The 26234-nt window shown below is 47.9% G+C and overlaps 1 protein-coding gene across 1 annotated transcript in view; it reads left to right on the top strand.

Annotated features, from left to right (window-relative positions):
• Window positions 1-26234, top strand: part of BBS4 (Bardet-Biedl syndrome 4) — a 35150-nt gene that overhangs the window by 7654 nt on the left and 1262 nt on the right. Inside the window, exons 3-15 of the mRNA XM_051796462.1 lie at window positions 7925-8004; window positions 11153-11216; window positions 11963-12074; window positions 12634-12706; window positions 14260-14313; window positions 15731-15858; window positions 17317-17371; window positions 18841-18909; window positions 20252-20404; window positions 20533-20704; window positions 21371-21440; window positions 24249-24390; window positions 24761-24971. Coding sequence (XP_051652422.1) covers window positions 7925-8004; window positions 11153-11216; window positions 11963-12074; window positions 12634-12706; window positions 14260-14313; window positions 15731-15858; window positions 17317-17371; window positions 18841-18909; window positions 20252-20404; window positions 20533-20704; window positions 21371-21440; window positions 24249-24390; window positions 24761-24971 — 1383 coding nt within the window. The remainder of the gene's footprint in view (window positions 1-7924; window positions 8005-11152; window positions 11217-11962; window positions 12075-12633; window positions 12707-14259; window positions 14314-15730; window positions 15859-17316; window positions 17372-18840; window positions 18910-20251; window positions 20405-20532; window positions 20705-21370; window positions 21441-24248; window positions 24391-24760; window positions 24972-26234) is intronic.

Raw genomic sequence — 26234 nt, 5'->3', positions numbered from 1 at the left:
GCCCAGGCAAGTGTTCATCCTGGGACAGACATCCCACCTGGGAAACTTCATCCTCAGGCAACAAGGCTGGAAGAACTCAAAAAAATAGGGTCTTGTGGTAGGAAGTGCTGAAGTGTTTGCAAGAGCAGCTTCTATATTTTTTGTGTATCAATATTCTTATAAAATTGCTCCACTATCCTATTCTTTGGCAGTGGGTGAGCTGAGGAGAGGTTCTAGGGGTTATTCCCCCTGGAGTGGGAAGCTTCAAAGACTCTCGTGGCTGGATTGTGGTCCTCTCCCTGTTGGAATTTTATTTTGCTTTTTAAGAGGAAAAGCTTTTGTTACAAATTCCTTACGTTTGCTTTTAGCTCCAATTTCCATGTGAAGTACCTCACGCTGTAGACAGAGAAAGACTAAGCATGGGAATTAAAGCCAAAGGAAGGATTAGACTGGAAATCCCCAAACCACCATGCTCCTGATGCTGGAATTAATGAGAAGCTGGTTATTTTGGGAATGCCTGCAGCCAGTTTGCAGGGGGAATATCTCCCATCCCAGCGCTGCTGTGGGAGGAGCCAGGGAGGAGCCAGCAGGGAGTATCTGGGACCACCTCTGCTGTTTATGAGGCATCTCATTCCAAAGCCCTCTGCGAGGGTGTGCTCTGCCCCCCAAATTTGGGAACAGCATCAGCAAACAGGCACCTGGAAGGAGCTCAGCCTCTGTCCTGCCTACAGGAGCACAAGGCATCAGGCAGGAAAAATGCTTTAAATGGAGAAAACAAGAGTTAGGATGCCATGCCAGGGTTGGGTCCTTGAGCATCTCCAGGTGCAGTGCATCCTGAGAGACAGGGACTTCCTATAGAAGAGCCTGGATTTGGGGGTTTTCCCTATTTTTTGTTTCTCCTCTGCTCAGAGCACATCTCTGCTCAGCACTCAGCAGTCGTGGTCAAAATTGGCTTGAGCAAACAGACTTTCACTTTTCATTTTTTAAGCAAAGAAGACCACACCTTTTCAACTTCCTTTTTAAAGGACTGTTATTAAATTTCACCCCAGTGTTTGAATCAAATTCTAGACTTGAATCAAGCCTGAATCAGATTTTTGGTGGGGTAATGATCAGGATAATGTACTTGTGCTAATGTGTGTAGGTCTCACCCCTTCCCAAATGGATTCAGGGTGGCAGTGGGGTCTCACCAGCCTCGTGCTGCTCACAGAGATTCCCCAGTATCCAAACTGGTTCTGCCACTGGGAACTTCACTGTGGCACTGGGAGGTCCAGGGGGATCACAAGTGTGCATTTATTTACAGATCATCCCACTTCACCTGAAGGTTGAACTCGAGCAGCACACAGCAGAAGACAAATAATTGAATAGTGAATCCTATTAATAAGGCAAATTAACTGAATAATCAGTGTAAGTATTTGTCTTGTAAAGAAAACCATTTTTATTTGGAGTAACTCAGAACTTTAAACGCCTTAAATCAGAAAACCCACTGAAATCTGAGCAAGCAACTCTGAGATTTATGCTGTTTTAAGTGACAAGAGAAAATGCCCTTTTTTTCCCTTTGCCCTGGTGTATAAATCAGCTTTAAGATACAATTTTCCATCTATCCTTGGCTAATTTTCCTGCAGGGGGAGGTGGAGAGTCAGAAATGGTGCTTTTTTTTTTTTGTTTTGTTTTGTTTTGTTTAAACTGCTGTTTTCCAGCCTGCTTCCAGCTTTCCCTGCGTCCTGGGGAGCTATTAATCCACGGGAGGCAGCTCCCAGGGATGAGTTACGGCCCCTCACCAGCCCGGGCTGTGTCTGAGGGGTTTTATTAACCCCAGCCCACTGTAAATAACGAGCAAACACCCGGCTTTAGGGCTTGATTTAAAGGTGTTCCAGCAGCAACTTGCAAACGGGAGAACACAGGGAAAGGGATTAAGCAAACCAACAGCTACGGCAGAAGGCTGCTCCTTTTGTTGGTGTTGTTTGCATCCATTTTAAAGGTATCTGTGCACACAAATACCTGTGTTCTCACATATATATTCACTCACACACGGTGAGTGAAATGCAGCTCCCAGAGCCTCCTCTGGGGGCTGGTTTTGGGGTTGTTTTTCATTATTCCCCAGTTCTGAATACATTACAGCTCCATTTTCAAGGATGGAGCTGGGCGTAGGAAGAGCAACGTTCCTGTGCTTCTTTCCAAGCTCTGATGTATTTATAATGCCACAGTCTCAGTGAAAGAGTGTGAGGAAGGAAGAGGATTTCTTGTTAAATTTGGCTGTGCTAGGAATTTGTAGGCTGCTCCTCTCACACCAAGGCAGTCTGTTAGTTTTAAATCTCGATAAAAAGATTGATGTTAGAGCTTAAAAATGCTTTCTGTCCGTTTTCATACCTTATTCTGGAAAATACATTTCCCTGGCAGCGCTGAGCTGTTCTGTAGAAGCCATTTGAGCTTGTGCCTTATTATTCTAGTGTTGTTTTTGTTCAGAAGATGCTCATCCCCTCCCTGTCCCTGGATTTACTCACGGTGCCGTAATTCCCAGCCTTGGCAGCTGGCGAAGCTCGAGGCAAAGAGGAGCCGTGCACAGCTGGGCTCATCCCCCCCATCCAGGTTTATTTAACATGGATGTGAGAGCACAGAGCTTCCTTGTGGGCTGCAACCACAGCTATGCCCTGGGAGTGGAAACGATGGCAACCCTGGCAGTAGTGTCAGCACACATCCCCGGGGAGCTGGGCTGGGAATGAGGGCTGGGGTGGGGGTCAGTCCGGAGGGAATTCCATGTGCTGCCTCTCAGCTGTGGATGCTGCAGGGACAAGTGGGTTGTCTTCCTGCTGTTGGGAGTTTGCTGAGAAGCCAATGACCCGGAATTACTTGAAAATGGGGAATGAATCTCCAACCCAGTGCAGGTGCTGTGGGTTGGGACAAGCCTTGCCTAATGGTGGGAGCTGATCAGCTCCATCCCTCCTGCCTTCACCACTGCCAAGCTTCCCGCTGGGGCTTCTCTGGAGCAAGGTGTAATGGTTCCAAACTGCCAGAGGGCAGGTTTGGATTGGATATTAGGAAGAAATTCTTCCCTGTGAGGGTGGAAAAACCCTGGCACAGGTTGTCCAGAGAAGCTGTGGCTGCCCCATCCCTGCAAGTGTTGAAGGCCAGGCTGGACAGGGCTTGGAGCAACTTGGGCTGGTGGAAGGTGTCCCTGCTCATGGCAGGGGGTGGAACGAGATGAGCTTTAAGGTCCCTTCCAACCCAACCCATTCTGGGATTCTAAGATGGTCTTTACCAGATTCTTCTTTGGTGCAGCTCCCTCCACAGCAAAATAGAGACTTGAGGCATTGCCTCTGTGTTCATTAGTTTTGAAAATACCTCTGTGCTTAGTGCTGTTTTACAACATGGAATTTTACATTAAAATTTGGAAAGGGACAGTTGAGTCCTTTTGGATAACCTTTCCCCTGTATGTGGTACCCACCACGATGGATCCAGACTGTGGCTCGTGAGGCTACTGCAGGGTAAAGAAAAATTCAAACACTTATATTTAATTATTTTTCTGAAGCTCTTCTGTCCTCTCCCTGTGCCATATGTTATTATATGTTACTGTGTATTTTGGTTGATAACTGGTTCTTTTTTGTGTCATCTTGAGTCTTTTGCCCCTGTGCTGCTCCTTCAGGCTCTTCTTGCTGCTCTTGCTCAGGTTGCTGCAGGTTGGGTTCAAAGCTGGAGTGAACTGGGACTGAGACCCTTTCCAATAATCCGGGGTGGAAGGAGGGCTGGGCCCTGATCTGTTTTTTTTATTATGATGAGACTAAAACATGTTCTTGAGCCCCTTCTCAGTGCTGGTGCTTTAACAATAATTTTTCCCCCACGAAATCTGATAAGAGCCTTCAGTGGATTTTTTTCCTCCCTCCTCTCTTTACAGCAGTTTTAAAGCCCTTTTATTAAATCTAAACCCCACTGTTTGATAGTTCATCTCTAAGCTGTAATTACCCAATATGAAGATACAAGCACAAAATAATTTCCTAGGGAGGTTTACACAAAAAGGAATAACTCTCATTATTATTTTTTTCAGTCCTTTGAGAAAATCTATAAGAGGATGAATAAAGGGAAGAGTGATGATAGAGCAGCACAGATACAAACCTGATGATCTCACCCAATTCTGTCGGGGTTTCTGCTCCAGTGGCTCCCTTAAAGGAGCACTGTCAGGAAGAAAAATCACAGTGCTGGAAGTGGCTCCTGCCATCAATCACTGGCCAGCGAGAAGGTGGGGGATCACATGGATTCCCTTTGGAATTCAATCAAAACACACTTCAGAGGTATTTAATCATACATTTGGTGCCTGACTCCCTGGCACAGGACTTGTGTAATCCCACAAAAGAGAGGCCAGAAGACAGTGATGCAAGTTATAAATTCTTTTCGTTGTAGATACCAATTTTTTGGGATTAATTATGTTTTCCTGCACTGGCCCTTGGGCAGATTGATTTACAGAAAATGATGGCTTTTTGTTTCTTCACTGCTAGAATGAGCTAAACTACCATTTTCTAACCTGTGTCCCTGCAGTGCCTGGGTTATTGTGAGGGCTCTGCCAGGGGGGACAAAGGAAAGTGTGTCTTCATCCAGCACTGACGTAGGAGAGACTCCTGGAGGTCCATGAGTTGAGGAAGGTGTTTTATTCCCTTTCTGTGGAGCCAGAGTCTCAAATAGATAGGGATTTGTATTTCCCTTTTCCTCAGGAAAATGCAGTGACCCATTGCACTGGGACAGCCCTTCTCAGCAGGCTGGGGCAGCAAACCTGAGGGAGGAAAATGCACCAGGAGCAGGTATCCCACTGCTCTGTGGGAAATCAGAAATGCAGGTAGGGTGGTTGTGGCTCTGGAAAGGTGTATCAATAATTCCCATTAATTCTTTCTGCATCTCAATAGATTAAAGAGCCTGGTAATAAACCTTTACTTCCCACAGCCATTTTTTGGGGATCAGATATGTTCCTGGGTCAAATTTAAATGATCAATAGACACTTGTTTTGAAAATCATTAGAACTGTTTGCCTGTTTTCAATTTGCTTGTCTTGGGGAGAAAGAAAAGAAAAAAGGAGGTACATATCCCCTTCAGTCAGGTTTGTTGCTGTTTCCAAATGAGTTTTAGGAGCATAAAAGCACCACGTTTTCCCAATTCCACAGGTATCCTCAGCTCACAGTATCACTGGGGGAAGCACAGCTGGTTTACCTCCACAGATGTGAACGTTGTTCACTCCTGGGTCTGGTGGTGGGTCTTGATTTCTGTTTTCTCTCCATCCCAGCACTTTTAGGCTGCTCCTTGGATTTTACCCTTTTTTTTTTTTTTTTGCATCCTGATGTTCTGCTCAGCACTCACTGGCTCCTTCCCCTCCCTGTTCCCAGCAGGCATTTCTGTGGTGTGGGAGTGGAGTTTAACATCCCTCTTGTAAGTGTGAAAAAACTCTTTCCTTCAGGAATTAAACAGCCAATCTTCCATCCACTCTCTGTCCTCTTAGCTTAGCCCTAAACATTGGTGCATGTTTTAACCTTTAATGGTGCTTTTTAACCTCCCAGTAAGGTGTGGGTTACAGATGCTTGGGAACCCCTAGGGTATATCTGGAGGGTCTTCTGATTATTCCCTATTTCAGACAGTTGCAGGATTTTCTAATTTGAAGCTGCATCAGTAGGCACAAAGTCCTGATGGGTACTTTAGTTTGGATTGTTAGTGGAGTGTCTGTGGTTAAATAGGGTTTGCAGTGTTTGCCCCTAAATCCATGCTTACAGAAGGTGGGCAGTGCCCAGGTGTGCCAGGTTTGGTGGTTCATATCAGAGTCTGGCACCAGGAGATGCCAGGCAGGAAGGGCACACAAGTCCAGCTGCTTCCATAAAAATGGTTTTTGGATTGGAAGGGACCTTAAAGCCCATCCAGTTCCATCTCCTGCCAAGGGCAGGGACACCTCCCACTATCCCAGGTTGCTCCAAGCCCCGTCCAGCCTGGCCTTGGACACCTGCAGGGATGGGGCAGTGCATTTCCAGCACCCCAAGTGCCTTGTTCCCCGGAAAAGAAAGTTCTGTCAAACCCTGGCACCCATAACAACTTACACAGGGAGGTCACTACAATGTGTTCATGAATTAGGGAGCCCCTCAATGAGCTTCAGAGCAGCAGCACTCCAGGGTGTGGTGAACTAGTGGGGTTTCAACCCATCTGTAGCTGTTCAGGCAGCCTCTGGACTCTTCTCTTCACGGTTTCACTCCCAGAAGGACAAATGCAAAACATAAAGTCATTGGAAATCAATTAACCTGATCTGTGAACACACATATTAAAATGCCTTACTTACAAAAATGTGGATTTTCCACAGTGGAGCAGAGTTTGGGAACGTTTGGATCCCTGATCTGTGTATTTCTGTAAGCTTAGCATGTTTGCACTACTCTCTTGTTTGGATTGCTCTTTTGTTTGGATTACTTCTTTGTTTGGATTACTTTTGTGTTTGTTTGGATTACTTTTTTGTTTGGACTGTGAGTTTTCTATTTGTTTTAGGGTAGTTGAACCTCGGTTAGAAGGTATTTGACCTCAAATTGCTGGCGTGCACACTGAAATCTCGGCTCTAATATACATCTCACTCCATATTCTGGAATTTAGGAAATAAATACCAGAAAATGAGAAAAGTTTTACAAAATGTTTTTCCAAGTTGGTTTTAGGAGCCCTCAGTGTTACTGGGCTTGGTTTGGTTGTGGGGGAGAGCCTGGTGTGTGTGAGAGGTGATTAAAGCCCGGCCTTTCCAGAAGATAACAACACGATAATGTCTCCCTACTTGATGCAGCCCTTCCAGCTGCAGAGTTTCTTCTTCCTCCCACCTGAGCACCCCAAATCCCAGCTCCTCTGGGTTCCTGGAGCCTGTGTGTGTGTGGCTGCCGTGCTCCAAAGGGGTCAGGTGTTCCAGTGCTGTGTCCCCCCAGCCCTCTCCCTGCTTTGCTTCCGCACTCGTGTCACGATGTTGCCTCGCAAAGGGAGTTTTTTTGGCCGGTTGCTATGGTTACCGCTCCGCCGCCCCTGAACCGGAGCCACCGGGCCCGGCGATGCGTTTGCAGCCCTAATGAAATGCAGAGCAGGGAGTTAAACGTGTAAGCCCAGCGTGGGGATCGCTAAGCAACATCCCTCCGTGATGGGCCATAATTACTGCTGCCAGCTCTGCGCCGTGAGTGCCTGAGCACGAGGCTCCCTCCTCCACTGCATCAGACCCGTGTTTGTGCCAGGAGCTTCACAGGAGCTCACATCTATCATTTTTCATAGTCCCTTCACAGTTTCAAAGAACTGAGTTTGACCCCTTTAAATTATTCACACCTTCAGACCGGCAGCATCTCCCACGTCTCCTTTTGTGTGTGTGGCCCGTTTCCTGCTCGTTCACTCCCAGAAATTTATTCTAAAGACCTTTGATTCTTCTGCCCCAGTTTCAAGAAGTGAGTCCAACTCATTTCCTCCATGCTGCTTCTTGCATATCTGAAAAAAATCCAATACTGTTGAATTAAAATGTGTGCATTGCTGTTGAATTAAAATGTGTGCGTGGTCGGTGCTTGGAGCTGTTTGCTCCAGGATCTGCTCCAGAAGGAGCTGATGCCTCAGGCCTTTTAGAATCCCAGGCTGGTTTGGGTTGGGACCTTAAATCCCATCACGTTCCCACTCCCTGCCATGGGCAGGGACACCTTCCACTAGACCTGGTGGAAGCTTTCTGCTAAGAGCTTTTATTTAGTGTCTGTCCTGGACAAGGCATTTTCTGCACCAGTTTGAGAAGTAAAATAAACCCAGACCCTGGTTGGATTTCCACATTCCAGCCTTCCAGCGAAATCACTGATTGCACCACCCGCTGCAATGGCACTTCTGCAATTAGCTGCCTTGTGCTGGCAGCTGGGGTGGTTGGGAATCTCTCTCCCAGGTCCTCTGCTGCTCAGGCTGATTCCCTGTGTTCTGTGGATGTTTGACATGTTCAGCACCGGAGCTGCCGATCCTGGAGAGGAAAAACTGGCTGATTTACTTGCTCTACGTCCGCAGGGACTACGAGGAGTGCAAGGTAAGAGCTGCCTCTGGGACTTCCCTGGGGAATTATTTTACTGGTGTTATAAAATAATAGTTTTCTTGACAGTTTTCAAAGCATCCTCTTTCCTTGTTTCTTTTGGAATAAGGGGACCAAGAGAAAATACAAGTAAAATTTTACTCCAATGTTCTCAAATCCTTGGCTGCCTTCAGGATCCGTGTGTGCAGCTCTCTGGAGCAATCTGTGAGCTCAGGGTGTCTTTAGGAGTGGAGAAATTGAAAAAACTGCAAACCTCTCTTGTTCCAAGTGATGGATGGGGTTTTCCAAGCTGATAATAACTCAGTTCCACAGCACAGGTCTCTGGATGGTACTACAGAGATGCTTGAAAAACACTCCAGTTGAGGAAAACGTTACCACCAAGTGTAAATAAAAAATATCCTGCTGACCCTTGGGCAAAATTCTTTCATTTTACACATGATCCATTGCACCCTTTAATTCCTCTTGGGTTTGGAAGTGGTTGTTTATTTGGGATTATAATGGTACATCGACTAAGGAAATGGCAAATTATTATTAAACAGTGTGTTTTCCTGATAAGATGAATCTGAGCTATGGAAGATGATGAAGACCAGGCTGGATGGGGGTTGGAGCAACCTGGTCTAGTGGAAGGTGTCCCTACCCATGGTAGGGGGTGGAATGAGAGGAGCTTTAAGGTCTCTTCCAACCCAAACCATTCCATGATTCTAAGAGGAAGGCATGAAGATGATGCAGCACCAGGCAGGAGGAGGGCAATGAATTCACATTCAGATTCTGTCATGTACAAAGAAGATCTGAAAAGACTTTTTGTCTTCTGAAACACCAGGTTGGTCAGGACTTGTCTCTCTGCTGGAGAGCTCCTGGGGGTGCTCAGGAAAGGGACAGGCTGAGGAAATGCATTTTGCTCTTAATTAAAGGAGCCAGAGGGTTGGATTGTCAGCACAGTGATTTCCTCTCAGATCTTGGTTTGAACAGATATAAACAAAAGTTGGACTAGTCCTCTAAACAGAAAATTGTTTCCCTTTTTTGTTATCTGGCTGGATTATTTTGGTGTAAGTTGACTGTTGGTAGAGTCACTGAGTACAGAAAAGAAAAGTATGTGCAGCTCAGGAAACAGAGGACATAACAAGTGGGTGATATAATGACAACACTGACTTCTGCACGTCTTCATAGGTCAGGGAAGCAAGGAAAATAGGGGGGGAAAGATTGAGAGAAGGCAGCCCATAAATACTCCTCTGCTTGGCAGGCCAGCTTTGCTGGCCAAGGAAAAGGCAGCACAGCTTTTCCTCAGAGCTCACAAACCAGGGTTTCTGCAGCAAGATTGGAGGAGTTTGGCACCAGACCACAGCAGGTTAAATGACCTTCCCTTCTGTCCATGTGAGGGGTGTGTGCTCAGAGGGCTGGGTTTGTCCCAAAGACAGGAACCTCAGCATGCCAGGGTGGTTCATCAGTCCCTGGGGAGGGAGAGGTGATTCAGCTCTAGGAGGGCTGAGCTGCCCCCGGGGGGTGTCTGTCTCCCCCCCTGCTGTTACCTGGGGTTACAGATCCAACCTGGATGCCCTTAGATGTGATAAGAAGAGACATTCCCAAATTTGCTACCTGGGGCTGATGCCTTCAAAACCAAGAGAGGTATTGGCAGTGTCCCCCAAGGCCTAAATTGCTGTGAACTCCTTGGTTACAGCATAGTTTGGGCACTTGTTAAAATCCATTAGATTTCTTTTAACACTCAGTTAAGAAACAAGTGACCTGTGGTGCTAAATAATTTTAGTCTCTCCCACTCAGTGCTTTGAAACGCTCCCTCTCTAACATGGTTTTGAAAGCTTTCCTATTTTTCAGAGCTCAAGAAGGCCATTAAAAGCTGTTTATTTACCAACATCAACTCCCCTGTGAAGGCACTGAACTGATTTTAACCCTCTCAGGGCCACTCCAGCAAGGTGCAAACAGAGCCTGGGGCTGCAGCATCCCCTGGGATCACACAGGGACTGGTTGGTCTCCTGCCAGTGTGTCTAAATTCTGCCTGTGGCTTAAATAAACTGGGGGGGGGGAGAAAGCTGAGATTACAGATCATATTTCTCATCTCAAGGCCTTTTACTGTAGGATTTTTTAGGGTTTATAGAATTAATCAGATCTCTGTAAAAGACAGCTCTCTGTTGCCCTCTCTTGCTCTGAGAATCTGGGTTTATGCAGATGGAGCAATACAGAGTATCCAAATTGAGATGTGTGGTTATTTCTGAGTTCTGTTATAATGCAGTTTGTAAATGATGTAGATAAATTAGCAGATGCAGGTGAGGGAAGAGCAGCCTGGGTTTGTTCTTCCTTTTCCTTCCTCTCTTTTTCCAAGTGAGGATTCTCAGTAATAACTTTCCGTCTTCTCACTAATTTCTTCTCAACTCGTATCTTCTCAGTAATAACTTTCCCAATAACAGTTTTCCTTCCATGTGCTGGATTTGAGGTTTGGTTTTCAGGTCCTTCACTTACATCCCTCTGGGAGGCAAGGGATGCTGGGACTGACCACACACATCTGGAGTGCCAGATGAGCACCATGTTACTGCTCACACAGGAATTATTCTTCCCTCCCTGTATCTCCTCCACTTCTGCACAAAAGTGGAGCCTCAGAGCAGAAGTGATGCCTTTAGTTCCTACCCAGAGTGTTCATCCTCCCAAAAGTCACTGTTTTTGACCAGTTTTATAATTTCAAGGCACCTGTGACTATAGATTATATCCAAACTGCACCCTCACCCCAGACTGGCTGCTGCATGGATGCAGCCAGCAGGAATTTACATTTCCATCAGGTTGTTTCCCCCCTGCACTCCTCATTTGTTCATTTGGCTTTCATTGACTCAGCTGCAGTTGCTCCAATTCAATTTATTTCTTCACAAATGGCCTGGAGCAGATACCCTTATCAGCAGAGGATGCTTCCAGACATGCCTCGTGGCATTTTCCCCAGGCAGTATCTAATTACCTTTGGGAATAGGAATGAACAGAGGAATACTGAGAGGGCCACAGTATTCCTGGCACAGTGCTCTCCTGGGCACCCTGGGGTTGGCCCAGTCACAGTCCAGTGCCCTTATTACAGGTGGGGTTGTGGTTTCTGTGACTGAAATCAAATCTCTGTTAAAATGATGCAAGTTTACAACTCCTGTCCTTCCAGGCTGTCATCAAGGAGCAGCTCCAGGAGTCCCAAGGGCTCTGTGAATACGCTGTCTACGTCCAAGGTACGTCCAGAAGTTCATTTTGCTGAAGTAAGACACCCCTGATTTGAGATGGAGTGAACAGTGAGAAGGGGAACAGGTGAAGGAAACACATAAAATTGTTGAGTAAAAGATATCTGGGTTTTTTTCCCCTGCTTGCTTCATCTAGTTTTGGAGTTGGGGATTTTCCCATGAAATGGGCAGATTAGGTTTTCTGTTTTCTCTGTCACTGATCCCTGCTTGGACTGTGAGCTCTTGCCCTTCAGTGCCTTGGGGTGTGTTTGACTGGGTTACAGTTGTATGTTTTCTCTTAGAGATCCCCACCCCAGGTGATTGTTGTCTCACTGTTGCTTCTAAGGATGGAATTCCTCTTCCTGCCCTGCCCTCTGTCCCCTAAAAAACATCCCCCAAAACGTGGCGTTCCAATTCCAAGTGCTGTGGTGGGGAGGACAGCAGAGATTTACTGGCCAAAGACACTCTGTAGAATCTGGGGAGGGGAGAAATCCAGACTGCATCTGTACAAGGAATTGCCCAGGGTTTGAAGCTTCAAGCCTTTATTCTGCCCCCCCAAATTCCTGCAGGCAGGCAGAGTCCTTTGCCTGTGTTGTCATTCTGCCCTCAGACACATCTCCTTGGAGTGCTGCAGGAGGGGGAAGGACCAAAGGAGCGTTGCTAAAATAGATCCATATCCCCCCTTCTTTCCCTGCTGTCAGAGGGACGTTTTCCCTGCAGATACTGCACTAATTTGCCTGCTCTGTGTTGTCTTACAGCTTTGATATTTCGCTTGGAGGGGAAGATTCAAGAATCTCTTGAACTTTTCCAGACATGTTCCATTCTGAACCCACGGAGCGCCGACAACCTCAAGCAGGTGGCACGATCCCTGTGAGTGGTGTTTTATTGTTTCTCTTTGATGTGCCACCCAGGACCTTCCATGTTTTGTTTTTCTTCCAGGCTGCTTAATTCCAGACATGTTTCCTCCTTATCTACACTTGGGTTGGCTCCCAGAAGCGTGGGTTGTTCTTTAAGCAGAATCCCTCTTATCTGCCTGGCTGATTTTGTGTTTTCTTCTTCTTTGGGCTTTAAGCAGAGAGGTGACACTGATTTCTAGTTCACAGCCACAGGTGCTGACCTGAGCTGGGCAAACCTGCCCTACAGACCCCCTTCTGTCTCTGAATGTTCTGTTAGGTCACATGTCTCTTTCCTTGGAGACAAAGGCAGGCTGCAGAGTCTGGGAATTCATTCCTTGCATCTCCAGGAATGTCAGGATGGGTGACCTTGGCCCTGAGAGGGAGCAGTGCTGAGATTGCTGAGATTTTAAACTTCTCCTGCAGCTCTCTGGAGAACCAGCAAATAGCATCATTTCTCACTGGCAAAGGTGACAGTGGTTGCACAGCAGGGTCTGAAAGCAAGGAAAACATAAGAATTGAAATCCTTTTTGCAGGTTTCTCCTGGGGAAGCACAAGGCAGCCATTGAAGTGTACAATGAAGCAGCTAAACTGGATGAGAAGGACTGGGTGAGTGTCCAGTGAGCTGCAGGTTGTTGTAGGAGCTGCAAACTTGTCCCAAGGCAAGGTGAGCTCACACTGCCTGTGCTCTGAGCCTGGTTTGGCTCACAGGAGCCAGGCACCATTCCACCTGCAAAGCCCCACACCTCGTCTTGGGCCACAGAGAATTGAGCAACGAGTTTGAGCTTTACAGATATCAGTTTGAACAGTAACCAGAGCTGTATGTTAAGGGGAGTTTGGGAAGTGTTTTGAAACCCTCAGTTGTTAAAACTCACTTGAGTAACTGGGAAAGCTTTTGTGATGCAGAACATGATTGAAAATACAGCAGCCATGATTAAATTAGCCCTGCTATATAATAAGACAGAGAAGGAAGAGCAGTTGCAAAGGGAAAGGTGTGACACTGGATGAGAGGGCCTTTTGCAGGTGACTGTTTTGCCTGCAGGAGTGTTTCTAAGATAGGCTTGCAATATGTGAGCTCATCTATTTGTTGCTCAGTACGTGTAAAATTCAGGATACAGGGATATCTTTGGGTTTTTTTCAACTTACCCTGTGCCAGACGACTCAGAAACCTTTTATGCTCTGGGTCTTTTTCCCACTTGCATTCCCTTAGCTCACCAAGCTCCTTGCAGTGCTTGGCATCCTGTAACCCTATTTACAACCCAGCAGGCAGATGTCAGTGGAGATTTTGATGAGTTATTCCCCATTCCTGGCTCAGCACTGGAAGCAGAGCCAGACTGTGCTCTTCCCTTGTTCTGCAAGCTGCAGCAACCAGCAGTCATTGCTCAGTACTGTCTTACACAGCTGGAGAGGCTGCATGGAGGAAAACACCATTCCAGGGGGGTTAATGGGGAAATAAGAGAGTTTCCTGTGGAAGGTCAAGGCTGTCTGAGCTGGTGAAGCAGTGAAATGCTCACCAGGATACAAACAAGGAATGGGGGCCTTGCTTTTCAGCTCCCCAAGATGTGCTGGGATGGGGAAGGTGCCAGGTGCTTTTCTGTTAAACTGTGGGTGAGGAAGGAGAGGCATGGACAGTCCCTACAGTGTCACCACAGTGTTTAGGATCCCTAAGGGATCTTCCTACCCTGTGCAGAATTGTTTGGGATGCCAGAGGGATATCAGCCCTTCTGGTGCTCAACTTCTGATTTACCTAATTTTTGGGCACATCTTCCAGTTTAGTCCAGCTGGGTTGGGCATTGTGCATATCCTAATGATGTACAGCTGGACTGAGAGCCACCCATAAGGGCAACATCCCTAGTCTGCGAGAGTGACATCATGGGGAAGAAACCAGTCTGTGCTCTTTGTTCTCTGAAGAGGAATTTCTCATCTCTCTGAAGAGAGATTTGTCTCTCTGTTTTTTGTCTCAGTGGACTGTGATCTTTTGTGTACAATCCCACTTATTCTCTGTAGGTGCCTGAACTTGAATTTATAGGTTTACTTGCTCTACAAAGCAAGAAGGGTGTGGGCAGGCACAGGGGTGTGTGCTCCAGGTCAGTGCTGTTACTGCTGTCAGATTCTGTATTCCATACCTTGTGCTGATTTGGTTTTGTTCTTTTTTCAAACAGGAGATCAGCCACAACCTGGGTGTGTGCTACATGTACCTGAAACACTTCAACAAGGTAATGCCCATGGGAAGCAGGAAGCATCCCAGAAATCTCACAGTCTTTGGTAGCTTGGAGTGGGTCATTTGCAGCCATAGGTATGAAGGAAGTTTTTTACTTCAACGTTTGTTTCTGGGATCAAAGGTTTGTGAGCTGTCTCTGTTCCCATTTGTCTGTTGAGTTACTTTGAGTCAGCTCCAAGTCAGTGGGGTTGGATAAAGGGAGCCTGTGGAAGAGCAGGAGGCTTTTTCTGAAATTCAGGGTTTTTCAGGGAGCATTTCTGGTTTTAAACGGAATGTTTGAGAAACCTCAAACTAGACAGAAAACCAGCTGTGCTCCAACAAGAGCTGCTTCTTCTCTGAGCCTTTTAGAGCCAGACCCATGAACAGTGCTGGCTTTGTGGGAGCAGCAATCCAGATCCATCCTCCTGAAGCAAGAAGTGTGGTGGTAAAGCCCCAAACCATTTCCCCAACTCAAACTGCTCCACCTCGTGAGGAGAGTTCCCAAAGGAAACCTGCTGCCCCTGGGGTCTGGCAGGATTCAGAGGGAAGAGTTTTGGGCTTGGTTTGCTGGAGGTGCAACAGGCACCTTTTTTCCTCCATGGAAGGGGTTTGCTCCTGTGTCTGAAGCTCCCTTTGCCCCAAGCCTGGAGCAGAAGTCACAGAAGAGCACAGCTGCAGTGTGGGCAGCACGGACTGCATTAGCTTTGGAGCTGACAAAGGACTTCTTGGAAGCTGAAATGGAGTTATATTCCCAGTCTGAGCATGCTCCTCACTTAACCATCCCCTGAGTGCTGGGGGTGAGCACTGAGCTGCCTCTGATCTGGTTTGTAAGGGAAAAAACAGCATTTAGAACCTTTTTGTTTCCAGTGTGGCCCTGCTGCTCTTCCTGGTGGGGTGCTGTGGCCCTTGAAGCAAACCCCAGCTGCATTCCCTGTTTGAGACATCCCTGTAAAACAGAAAGCTCTAGAGTATAGGTTCACACTTGGGATTTGCTGTCTGCACTGACACCTTCCAAACTGGGACCTGCTCACATCTCTGGGGTTTTCACTTGGCAGTCCATGCTCACTGCTGGAAGGGCATTTAGGGAAGAAAAGGCTGTAAAGTACCCGTTCACTGACAAATCCGGAGCTTCCCCCAAACCAAACAAGCTCAAATCCTGGAACAGATCCCTGCTCCTCTGCTCCCTGGGAGGCCATTGCCTCCTGCTTGGCTTGAAGCACGTCCTGTTGCCTTTTCCTGCCCCTAAAAGCCCGTGGCTGCTGCTGCAGAGCTTGTTCCAACAATTATCTGGGCTGGGTTTTGTGTTCTGTGTCTCAGGGGGTGTTGGTTGGCTGTTCTTCCCTGGCTCTGGGTGTTGCTCTCGGGCTGCTGCTTCACTGAGGGCTCTGTAATCACTCACTAGTTTTTGTTTTTCCCTCTGCTTGTGTCTTTAGGCACGAGACCAGCTCAACAATGCCCTGGAGCTCAACAGACATGACCTGACTTACATGATGCTGGGGAAAATCCACCTCTTGGAGGGGGAGGTGGATAAAGCCATTGAAGTCTATAAGAAAGCTGTAGAGTAAGAAATATCCTTTATTCCATCTGCCCATTCCCCTCCTATGCCAGAAGAAAATTGATTGGTGTCCCAGATCTGAATTGAGGCCATGATTAAAAAGCTAATGGTAATTATAGAGTCTCTGAGCAAAGCTGGCACTTCCAAGCTCTTCAGCTGTCTCTGCTCTCAGCTGTGGTCCTGCTCCTGCTGACAGTGTGGCAGGGAGGGAGGGAGCTGCTGGAAGGGCTGCCAAAAAAGTGGAATAACAAACGGATGGAGATGCCTGGGAGCAAACTGATCCAAAACTGACTTCATCAATCCCAAAGGTTTATCTACCAAAACGATCTAACCCTGATTGTCTGTCCCAAATCCTTGGCTGGGTCTCACATGCTGCTTTCCCTCGGAGTGGTTTGTGGTTGGAAGCTGTGAGTGGGCAGACTGGAGGTGGGTTGGGGCACAGGGAGTTTATCCCACCCCATCACTGCTCCTCAGTGCCTGCTTTAGGACGTTCCTGAGCATCTGATTTACCAGTGCTTTAAAATGTAGCCAACACTAAGGAAAAGCAGGAGCATGTCAGGAGCCACTGGAGGAGCTACCCCAGTGTTCCCCTACAGGTCTGCCTTTGGCTCTCTGACAGTGGGTTGGGTGGGCATTGGGACTAATCTAGAATGTTTATTACGTAAATAATCCTTGCTAAGCACCTTACCAGGTTTATGTATCTTATCCCATTTCTCCCTTGCCCTCCTTTCTTCCTCACTCCTGGTTTTTTTCTCCCTTTTTTTTTTTATTCTCATCTGCCTCTCATATTTTCCTTACTGTTTCCAGCTCCACCATAATCTGTTATTCCGTGTTTGTGCACCACCAGGCACAGGCAGTTTTGTTGTGATTGAGGTTTAGAGGTGCCAATGTGAGTGTGCAGATCAGATTTCCTAAGTCTGGGCAGCGGGGAATTGAAAACTGACTTCTGTTGTGGCGAGGCTTCTTGGGTTTGGTTGTTGTTTCCATCCTGTTTATTTGTAATCTTTTTACAGGGTGAATTAAAAGTCTGACGAGGAGTGTGTGTAGGATCCATCAGAAATGCTGAGCACTGCCTGTCCTACGTGGCCTGGGAGGCTTAGGATGGATGGATTTACAGGGTGGTTTATGGGAGATGATGGAAAATCCCATTTTGTATTTCCAGGTCACTGATGCAGACTCACTTTGCAGCTTAACAAACCCACGTTATCTTTTTACGTGTCCAGATCTATCCCACAGAGCCTTGCTGCCTTCCCACTGATACCCAGAGGACAGCTGGGAAGTTGTGTTGTTCAAAGGAAGTCCTCATGGTGGCAATTGTTCTGATATTTGTGTTTAATAATAACAGTGAAATTAATTTCCTGGAGTGGTACAAGTGTAATGTAGCATCGTAATTCCATGTTCTGTTTTTACCTTGTTCTGGAAGGGCTGATAAGCAAATGCAACCCTCTGGCTTTTGTGTTCCAGGTTTTCTCCAGAAAACACAGACCTCCTCACAGCCCTGGGCTTATTGTACCTGCAGGTACTGAAGGCTGTTAGCTATTGCATGAACTTAATTATTTTCAAAAGAACAATGTTGGTTTTTTTATGGAGTTAATTTCTGTCCACCTCCCCGTGACTTGCACATGTTTCTCTAAAGACTGAGTTTGACAGGACGGAGCTTGATTTTCTGTATCTTCTTGTTGCTGCTAAAAGCAAGTTGATTCCCTGGACCACAGCCAGAGCAGGAATTGTGTTTGGCAACGACCCTAATTCTGTTATAAATCCTCCAAATATAACAAAACATGACTAGTCATTACCTTGTTCCTGGAGCAGGAGTCTTGCAAGTTATCCTACAAAAGCAGCCATGAAATTGTGAGTGTTAATGCACCACAGAGGAAAATCAGAATCGATTTGAATAACAAAGAAGTGCTTATCCCTGGGTCTGGGAAATGGATGGGAAGGGCCAGCAGATTGTTCCAGAAGTAAACTTCCCAGAGAATGAACAAGCAAAGGACAGGCAGCAGTGCCAGAAAGGAGGAGGAGGAGGCCACAGGGCTGATCCAAGAGCTGGAGCCCCTCTGCTCTGGAGCCAGGCTGGGAGAGCTGAGGGTGTTCAGCTAGAGAAGAGAAGGCTCCAGGAGACCTGAGAGCCCCTTCCAGGGCCTAAAGGGGCTCCAAGAGAGCTGGAGAGGGACTTGGGACAAGGGCCTGGAAGGACAGGCCAAGAGGGAATGGCTTCCCACTGCCAGAGGGCAGGGATAGATGGGATATTGGGAAGGAATTGTTGTTTGTGAGGGTGGTGAGGCCCTGGCCCAGGTTGGCCAGAGAAGCTGTGGCTGCCCCATCCCTGGGAGTGTTGAAGGCCAGGTTGGATGGGGCTTGGAGCAACCTGGGCTAGTGGAAGGTGTCCCTGCCCATGGCAGGGGTGGAACTAGATGGGCTTTCAGTGAAATCAGTTGAAAACACAGAATCACAGGATGGTTTGGTTTGAAGGGACCTTACAGCTCATCTGGCTCCAATCCGTAGGATTTCAGTGACTCTAACCTGTCATGTGTTCATGTAGGGCCACAGTCAGGCCCACCAACACTTGCAGTCCAAGGGAAGACAAAGAAAGTCTTTCTTACCTGAACAGAAGAGCCCTGAGCAGTGAGGAGGTTGTGGTGAGAGAATCCAGGATGTGCAGAGTAGCAATTCACAGCCTCTTTTCTGGGATAAAGGAGCAGAGAACTGTCAACCCAGAGCTCACTCTTGTGTGGAAAAGTCAGAGCACAAACTATTTGGAAGCCTTTGCTTGGGTCAGAACAGTGAATCCAGCCCAACTAAATAAATTTTTAGAATCTGTTCTGTGAATTATCAGATGGGAACATGTGTGTGCCATGGGAGCACTGTAAAATTCACTTTCTTGAATATGTAACTGAACCAGCAATTCTCCTGCTCACAAAGCATGTGTTCTCCTTCTCAGCCACCCTTATTCCTGAATTTCTGATGTGTATTTACTTCTTTTCCCAGACTGGAGATTACCAGAAGGCTTTTGAACACCTTGGAAATGCACTTACCTATGACCCAGGCAACTACAAGGTGAGGAGTGGGAATGATGATGGGACACCTCTTAAGGCTAATTCCAGTATCAGAGCTCTGCCATCTCTATCCAGGGCTCAGAGAGCCTGGAAAGGGTCATGTCCAGAAAGCTTTTTCTGAAATACATTTCTGTGATGTTTCCCTGGGTGGGGAGTTTGGGGCTGTGTGGAGATAGGGAAAGGGGAGGAGGCAGAATATGGGATTGACCCCTTTGGTTTTTAATCTAAAGTTACACCAAATCCAGGTGGAATTTACTTAGGAAGGAAAGTCTTCTAGACGTTGTTTCAAAAATCCCAAGAGCTGTGCTGGGTCCCTGTGACTCCTCAGGACAGAGCACAGATCCAAGTGATACTGCAGTATGTTATTCTCTGCAGATAACCCTGCCTGTGCTTCCAGCTGCTGTATGTATTCCCTTGGCTCTGGCCTGGAAATCTGAGCTTGGCATCTAGGTTTCCTTCCTGATTGTGGCACTGCTTCCCTTTTTAGGGGTGTTACTTCATTTCTCTCCTTTTTTTCCCTGTTGACAGTGCAGAGTATTGCAATGTGTGGTTGACAAACATGAGTTATTGTGAAAACACCTTTACACTTACAAATTTTACTTGTCACTGTGAAATCCTATAAGGGACTTAACTGGTGTGGTTTAAATATAGTGTGTTGCACTCAGTTCCTTTTTTGTCCCCATGCATATTCCCACTAATTTGCAGTATCAGCCAGTCAGTGTGAACTAGGAGAGCTTTGCTGCTTATGTCTTGCTTGAGTATGTTTTACTCCCCACTTATCTTGTACCAGAACTATTTCTATCAGTGCTTGGTGGTAAAAAGAGTCTATAGATTCTTTCCATAGAACCATAGACTCAGAGACTCAGACTCCAAGAAATACTTCTGCCACCCCAAAAAATACCCTAAACACTCATCATGTTGCAATATTTATAGAATCATAGAATCCCAGACTAGTTTGGGTGAAGGGGACGTTAAGGATCAGTGAGTTCCACCCCCTGCCATGGGCAGGGGCACCTTCCACTAGCCCAGATTGCTCCAAGCCCCATCCAGCCTGGCCTTGAACACTTCCACGGATGTGTTCCAGCTTTCCTGGGCAAACTATCTCATTTCTGAGACAGTTGTGGTCAAAGCAGTGCAGGAAGAAGCAGACTCAGGTCTCTTCTTCACCCTGTGTTCTGCTGTCTGGTGGGAGATCCGAGTCCTCATCTTCTCCCCACTGTTGGTCGGGGCAGCCCTTGGAAGAAAACCCCGAAAAAGTTCAGTGGTTGCTCTCGAGGTGGTTTTAGTTTAATCATTTTGCCCTCTTGCTCTTCTGCTCTGTCTGGTCCCTCGGTGTCCCCCAGGCCACCCTGGCTGCTGGCAGCATGATGCAGGCCCACGGGGACTTCGACGTTGCCCTCTCCAAGTACAAGGTGGTGGCCGGCGCCGTTCCCGAGAGCCCCCCGCTCTGGAACAACATCGGGATGTGCTTCTTCGGGAAGAAGAAATATGTGGCAGTAAGGATCATGTTTCCATTTTTTCCCATCTGTATGAAGCTTCATGCAAGCACAAGGCTCCTGTGGTGCAGAGGCAGGAGGTCTGTTCTGGCTGGGCTGTCACAGCACATTTATCCCTGTTTTTGCAGGCTATCAGCTGCCTGAAGAGGGCAAACTACCTGGCTCCCTTTGACTGGAAGATCCTGTACAACCTGGGGCTGGTGCACCTCACCATGCAGCAATATGCCTCAGCCTTCCACTTCCTGAGTGCTGCCATCAGCTTCCAGCCCAAGATGGGAGAGCTCTACATGCTCCTGGCAGGTTTGTGATGGTCCAGCTCCAGCAGGGATCCAGCTGAGGCTATGCAGCATTACAGACACAGAAGGTGTGGGCTGAAGTAAAGAAATAGTGCATGAAGGCTTTACTAAGAAGCTCTTCCCCAGGCTGTTCTCTCTGGGGTGAATAGAAGGTTGAATTGCAGTCAGGTCAGATTAAACATTGAAAAAGACTTGAGGTGTGTGAGCTTGGGGTTGGGTTCCCTAAGGAGTGGGTCTGGATTTACAGCACTGGACATTTTTGGGATGAAATGAGACAAACATGTCCGAAGTGACATCGAGAGCAGATGTAGATTAGAGATTAGGAAGAAATTATTCACTCAGAGGGTGGTGAGGTCCTGGCACAGGTTGCCCAGAGAAGCTGTGGCTGCTCCATCCCTGCAAGTGTCCAAGGCCAGGTTGGACAGGGCTTGGAGCAAACTGATCTAGTGGAAGGTGTCCCTGCCCATGGCAGGGGGTGGAATGAGATGGGCTTTAGGGTCTCTCCAGCCCAGGCCATTCCATGATTCTGTGATCAGCAGGGTTAATCCTGGCAGCAGTCCAGACAACCCTGCTGGCACATATTTTATGACTGAATGACATTCAGCATTGCCCTAAAAATGAACTCCTTGTGAAACATGAACTCCTGTGTGTGTGTTTTGCTTTGATGCAGTTGCTCTGACCAACCTGGAAGACATTGAGAATGCCAAGTGTTCCTATGAACAAGCTGTGGCCCTGGACAAGTAAGTGTTCACCAGAGCTGTCACTTGTTTGCTCCTGTGGCTTTGCCTTCCTGCACCTGATGCCCTTTGCCTCTTGCTCTGCTTTGACCCAGAATGGTTTGCAGTAGAGAGAGAGACTTTTATTCCTGTGCAAGTGACAGTGTTAAACCCACTTTTTTTTTTTTTAATTCAACTCAGCTCTGAAAAATGAAAGGGGATTTTATTTCACACCAGCCCAAAGCTGGTTTTTGTTTTGCTGTTTGGTTAGTGAGTCAGTGGTGATGACTTTGGATTCCAGCCTTCCTTTCAGTGAATATTTATACACAGTGGAGCAGATTCAATAGAAGGAAACATATTTTGTAACCTAAAGTTTGAGCACTGGGCAGAGCAGTGAGATGCTTGGGATAAAGCCTGTTATGAATTGGGCAGAGGGAAGATTTTGGCTGGCAGAATCTGGGCAAGAAGTTTGTATAAAGCAAATAAAAAAGAGCAGGGGGTAGTTCTTGCTCCTTTTTGTTAACGATATCTGTGTTTGCAGTCTAGGTCTTGAAATCAGAGCATTTGGTTTCAGAAATGTGAAGCTGAACCTCACAGTATTTTGTCATTTCAGGCAGAAAATCAAAATTATTTCAGATTTATTAATAGTTTTGTCTCTGTCCCCAGTTCACTGTATTTGCATACTTAGAGCAGCCAGCACTCTGAGCCCAGAGTCTGTGCTGGGCACAGAGCAGTGCCAGGAGTGCTTTCCATCTGCAGGGGCCACACAAGGTGGTGAGAGATCAGAGATGAGGGAGAAATCCTTCCCTGTGAGGGTGGGGAGGCCCTGGCACAGGTTGGCCAGAGAAGCTGTGGCTGCCCCATCCCTGGAAGTGTCCAAGGCCAGATTGGATAGGGCTTGGAGCAACCGGGTCTAGGAGAAGGTGTCCCTGCCTGTGGCAGGGCGTGGAATGAGATGGTCTTTAAGGTCCTTCCAATCCAAACCATTCCAGGATCCTATTCCCAGTCAGCCTTCCATGCCCAGCAAGGCAGGACAGGACCTTAAAGATTGCTCAGACTCCTTAGTCAAGGCTTGTGTGCTTTGCTCAAAAAGGGAAAGAATAGAAATTTGGCTCTCCAGCTTTGCCCAAGTATTTGGCACTCCTGGGATGCTCCAGCTCCATGGTCTGACCAGGAAAATAAACCCTCATCAAAGCAAGAATGAATTCCAACTGCTGGGGTCTGCTGCAAGGAATACCCAGGCTGTGTGAGGCTGGTTCAGCTGACACCCTGTGTGTTTTAACCAGTTATTGTGTAGCTGGATCTGTGTCCCCACAGGCTTCCTTTGCTGGCGTGTCTGGAGCTGTTGGCTGGGATGCAGAGTGTGGTGTTGGTCTCCATTGCCAGGAATGCCTTTATAGTGGCCTGGGTGCCATGCTGGGGGCTGGAATGAAAAGCCTTTGGCAAAGGTGTTCTCAGTCCTGGTTCTGCTCACAGCTGCCCTGTCTGGCATTATTTAGCTGTTGATTTTTCTCTGACTGTCATGTTGCTTCTCTGCTCTCAGAAGTGGCAAAATACCCCCTCAAGGTTCAATTAATTTTAAAACTGGCTGTTTCCAGGACTGTCTGATCTCTTCAATGTTATGGCAAGGACAGGGAGGAGGGTTTATTCTGTGGTGGGGTCAGCCTTCCAGTTTCCCAGTTAAAGAAGCAGCCATGGCTATAATTGCAATCAGATTTGCCTGACAGTGTTCCCTGCAGCGCTGTCACCTCGCCCGGGGTGGAGAGTCAGAGCCTGCAGGTGACACTTTCTTTACTGCCCAGTACCAGCAGGATCCTTCCCCTCCTGCATTGTCCCTCTTCCTTGGCCCCCAGTCCATGGATGGCTCCAGTTATCCCAGCCACACTCCAGGAGAGGGCACCAGTCCCTCGCTCACATTGATTGTCAGAGCACGGAGCATCCCTGCCTGACCCTCGTGCAGGGATGCTCCCGTGAGCTCCTGCAGGGAACCGGGGGCAGGCAGAGTCCTCCACCCACCCTAGCTGGGCCAGATGGGAAGGTGCTGTTGGGGGTGAATGTATCCTAGTGAAGAAAATGGATGCTGTGGAAAATGAGGGTACAGGGAGCAGTTCTGCCTTGTGAAATCTTCATTAGGGAAGGGAGGCAGGAGTGTGCAGGGACCCGTGTGAGGTGGTGTGTCTCCTGTCAGGTCCTTTGTAATAGGGATCTCCTACTGCTTGTCTGTAATAGTACCTACAATGCCTGTGTTTTACTGGGGGAAGGAGAGAGAAGAGGTGAGGAATTGAAATGTAGAGAGCCATGCTCTGGAATTGAAATGTAAATTCAATGTAAACAGCATGTTCTGCAGCGGGTTAGGTTGTAAAATAAAACCAATAAAGCAGGAGTCTGTTCCACTGTTTGTCTGTGCCAAGCTGTTCTCCTACAGACTGGGAGTGCTGGGAAAGTCTGAGGAAAATTGGGGAAAGATCAGCTTTCACAGTGTGATGAAAACCCCTGTCACTGCTCTACCTGTCCCAGGATCCAGGGACTGGGAGAGCTGGAAACGCTCCTGGGATGGTCCCCAAGGGCACAGAACTGGCTGTTCAGAGGGTGAGGCACCTGAGGGAGGGATTTATGTTATCACTGACATGGGGAGAGTTTGCTGAGCTGAGACACTGTGTCTGTCACCAAACATGAGGGACTCAACCATGTTCCCAGAGGACTCTGGCTCTGCAGCCCCTCCTCTGCCAGTGCCAGACACTGAGGTGTCCCCAGCTCTGCTCCTGGGGCACACCTGAGCCTTATTCCAGCCAGGACAAGTGTTCCCATGGGGAATGTGTGTGTCTGCTGCAGGTGCAACCCCCTGATCAACCTGAACTACGCTGTGCTGCTCTACAATCAGGGTGACAAGGAGGGGGCCCTGAGCCAGTACCAGGAGATGGAGAGGAGGGTCAGCGCAGCCAAGGAGAGCAGCGCTCCCGACTTCGACCCCGAGGTACGTCCTTCCCGGGGGCAGGGGCTGGGGAACACGCCAGGGCTGGCAGCACAGCAGGAGATTTGACTTTGAGTCCAGTTGTTAGGAAGAAATTCTGCTCACGAGGTGTTCTGAGCGGAGCAGGCGCCTGCTGAGAGCTGCTCGCTTTGCTGCTGCTCTTTGAAGCTCAGTTCTTCAATCAATACCCAGCAAGACAAGATTCCCTCTTAATTAAGGGAATGAATTAACAGAGATGTTTCCCCCGAGCACCGAGGCCAGAGCCAGCTCTGCACAGCTCTCATTTTTCAGGGGTTTTTGTGGAGATGTTGGCTTTATTGTTTTCTGAATGGTTTTTGCTCACAGTGCTCTTCTCTTGGTGCTTCTTGAACAGATGGTGGAGGTGGCCCAGAAGATGGGAGCTGCCCTGCAGGTTGGGGAGAGCCTGGTCTGGACTAAGCCTTCTAAAGAGTCCAAATCCAAGCAGAGAGCTGCTGTGTCAGGGAAATCCTCCAGCTCTCAGCAGCCTCTGGGCTCCAACCAGGCCTTGGGTCAGGCCATGTCCTCTGCTGCAGGGTATGGGAAAACCATGCAGCTTCCCTCAGGTGAGTCTCCTCTGCTGCTCTGTCCAGCAGAGCTGTGGGAGTGCAGTTAGAGCACGTGTGCAGGAAGGGACTGACCTGCCTGCACAGCAGTAAGGTTGCTGTTTGGTGATAACTCTCCCAGATTTCTGGGTTAAGGAAGATGCTCTCTGTGGTGCATTACACTCTCCTGCTTCTGCAGGGATGTGGGAAGCCAGGAAAATTTCCCTTCCTGTCTGAGCCACAATGGCAAGACTCCATTAGCATGGGATTGAGATCTTGCTCTGAAAAGGAGGTGGTTTCAGCAACCAGACCTCCTGCTTTCCTTTGGAAGAGCCCAGGAGCTGATGTGCACAGACAGGCTGTCGGAGAGGAGGGAAAGGATGGACAGTTTTCCAAAGCACTTTATGACTTCTTCTACAACAATAACTGCAGCTGGATTGCTCCCAAGCTGCCCAGCCAGGCCCTGCCTTGCAGATGTTGCTGGGTTAAGTGTGGGCCACAGGACTGAGGGTTGCTCAGGAGATGTGTGAGCCTTACTGCGATGGCTGCATGTGCTGGGGCTGCGTAGGAGCATCTCCTGAACCACCATTCCCCGCCTGACCTCTCAGCCCTCAGCTTCCCAGGAGGAATGTGCTAAGGATGCTGCTCATCCTGGTGATTTTCTGTCACTCTTGGTCTCATTGCCTGGAGACTGAACCAGGAGAGAGGTTGTGTAATCCAGGATTCTTTCTTTGGCATCCCTAAGGACCTGTTCCATTTCTCACGCATGGATTTAACTTACCATGCAGGGAAGACTTAGCCAGAAAATCTGAAAAGTAAAACACTCCAGGAGTTTAGAGTTTACCTGAAGGGCTTTATTGTCCTTATCAGAAAAGGGAGCTGGTTCATAATACTGGTTGTCAGCTTAAATTTAAGTGTAGAAACCACTTGTGTCCTGTTTTGATTTAATTCTGTATGTAGCTACTTTAACTGCCTGGAAGCTCTCCTCAAATTTGCTAAAGCTGTGAACTGAAGACAATACTTTGGTTTGAGCATAAACCAGTTTCAGTGGAACTGAAAGTGGCACTTCCTGTGAGGGTGGGGAGGCCCTGGCACGGGTTGCCCAGAGAAGCTGTGGCTGCCCCATCCCTGCAAGTGTCCAAGGCCAAGATGGATGGGGCCTGGAGCAACCTGGGCTAGTGGAAGGTGTCCCTGCCCATGGAAGGGGGGGAATGAGATGAGCTTTAAGGTCTCTCCAACCCAAACCATTCTGGGATTCTGTGATTTTGAGAACTGTTTTCCCTT

This window comes from Manacus candei, unplaced genomic scaffold (assembly GCF_025592945.1).
Source record: "Manacus candei isolate 608988 ecotype Guabito, Panama unplaced genomic scaffold, ASM2559294v1 h1tg000046l, whole genome shotgun sequence".
NCBI lineage: Eukaryota > Metazoa > Chordata > Aves > Passeriformes > Pipridae > Manacus > Manacus candei.
Note: the sequence above shows the minus strand (reverse complement) of the source record. Positions and strands in the feature narration are given on the sequence as shown.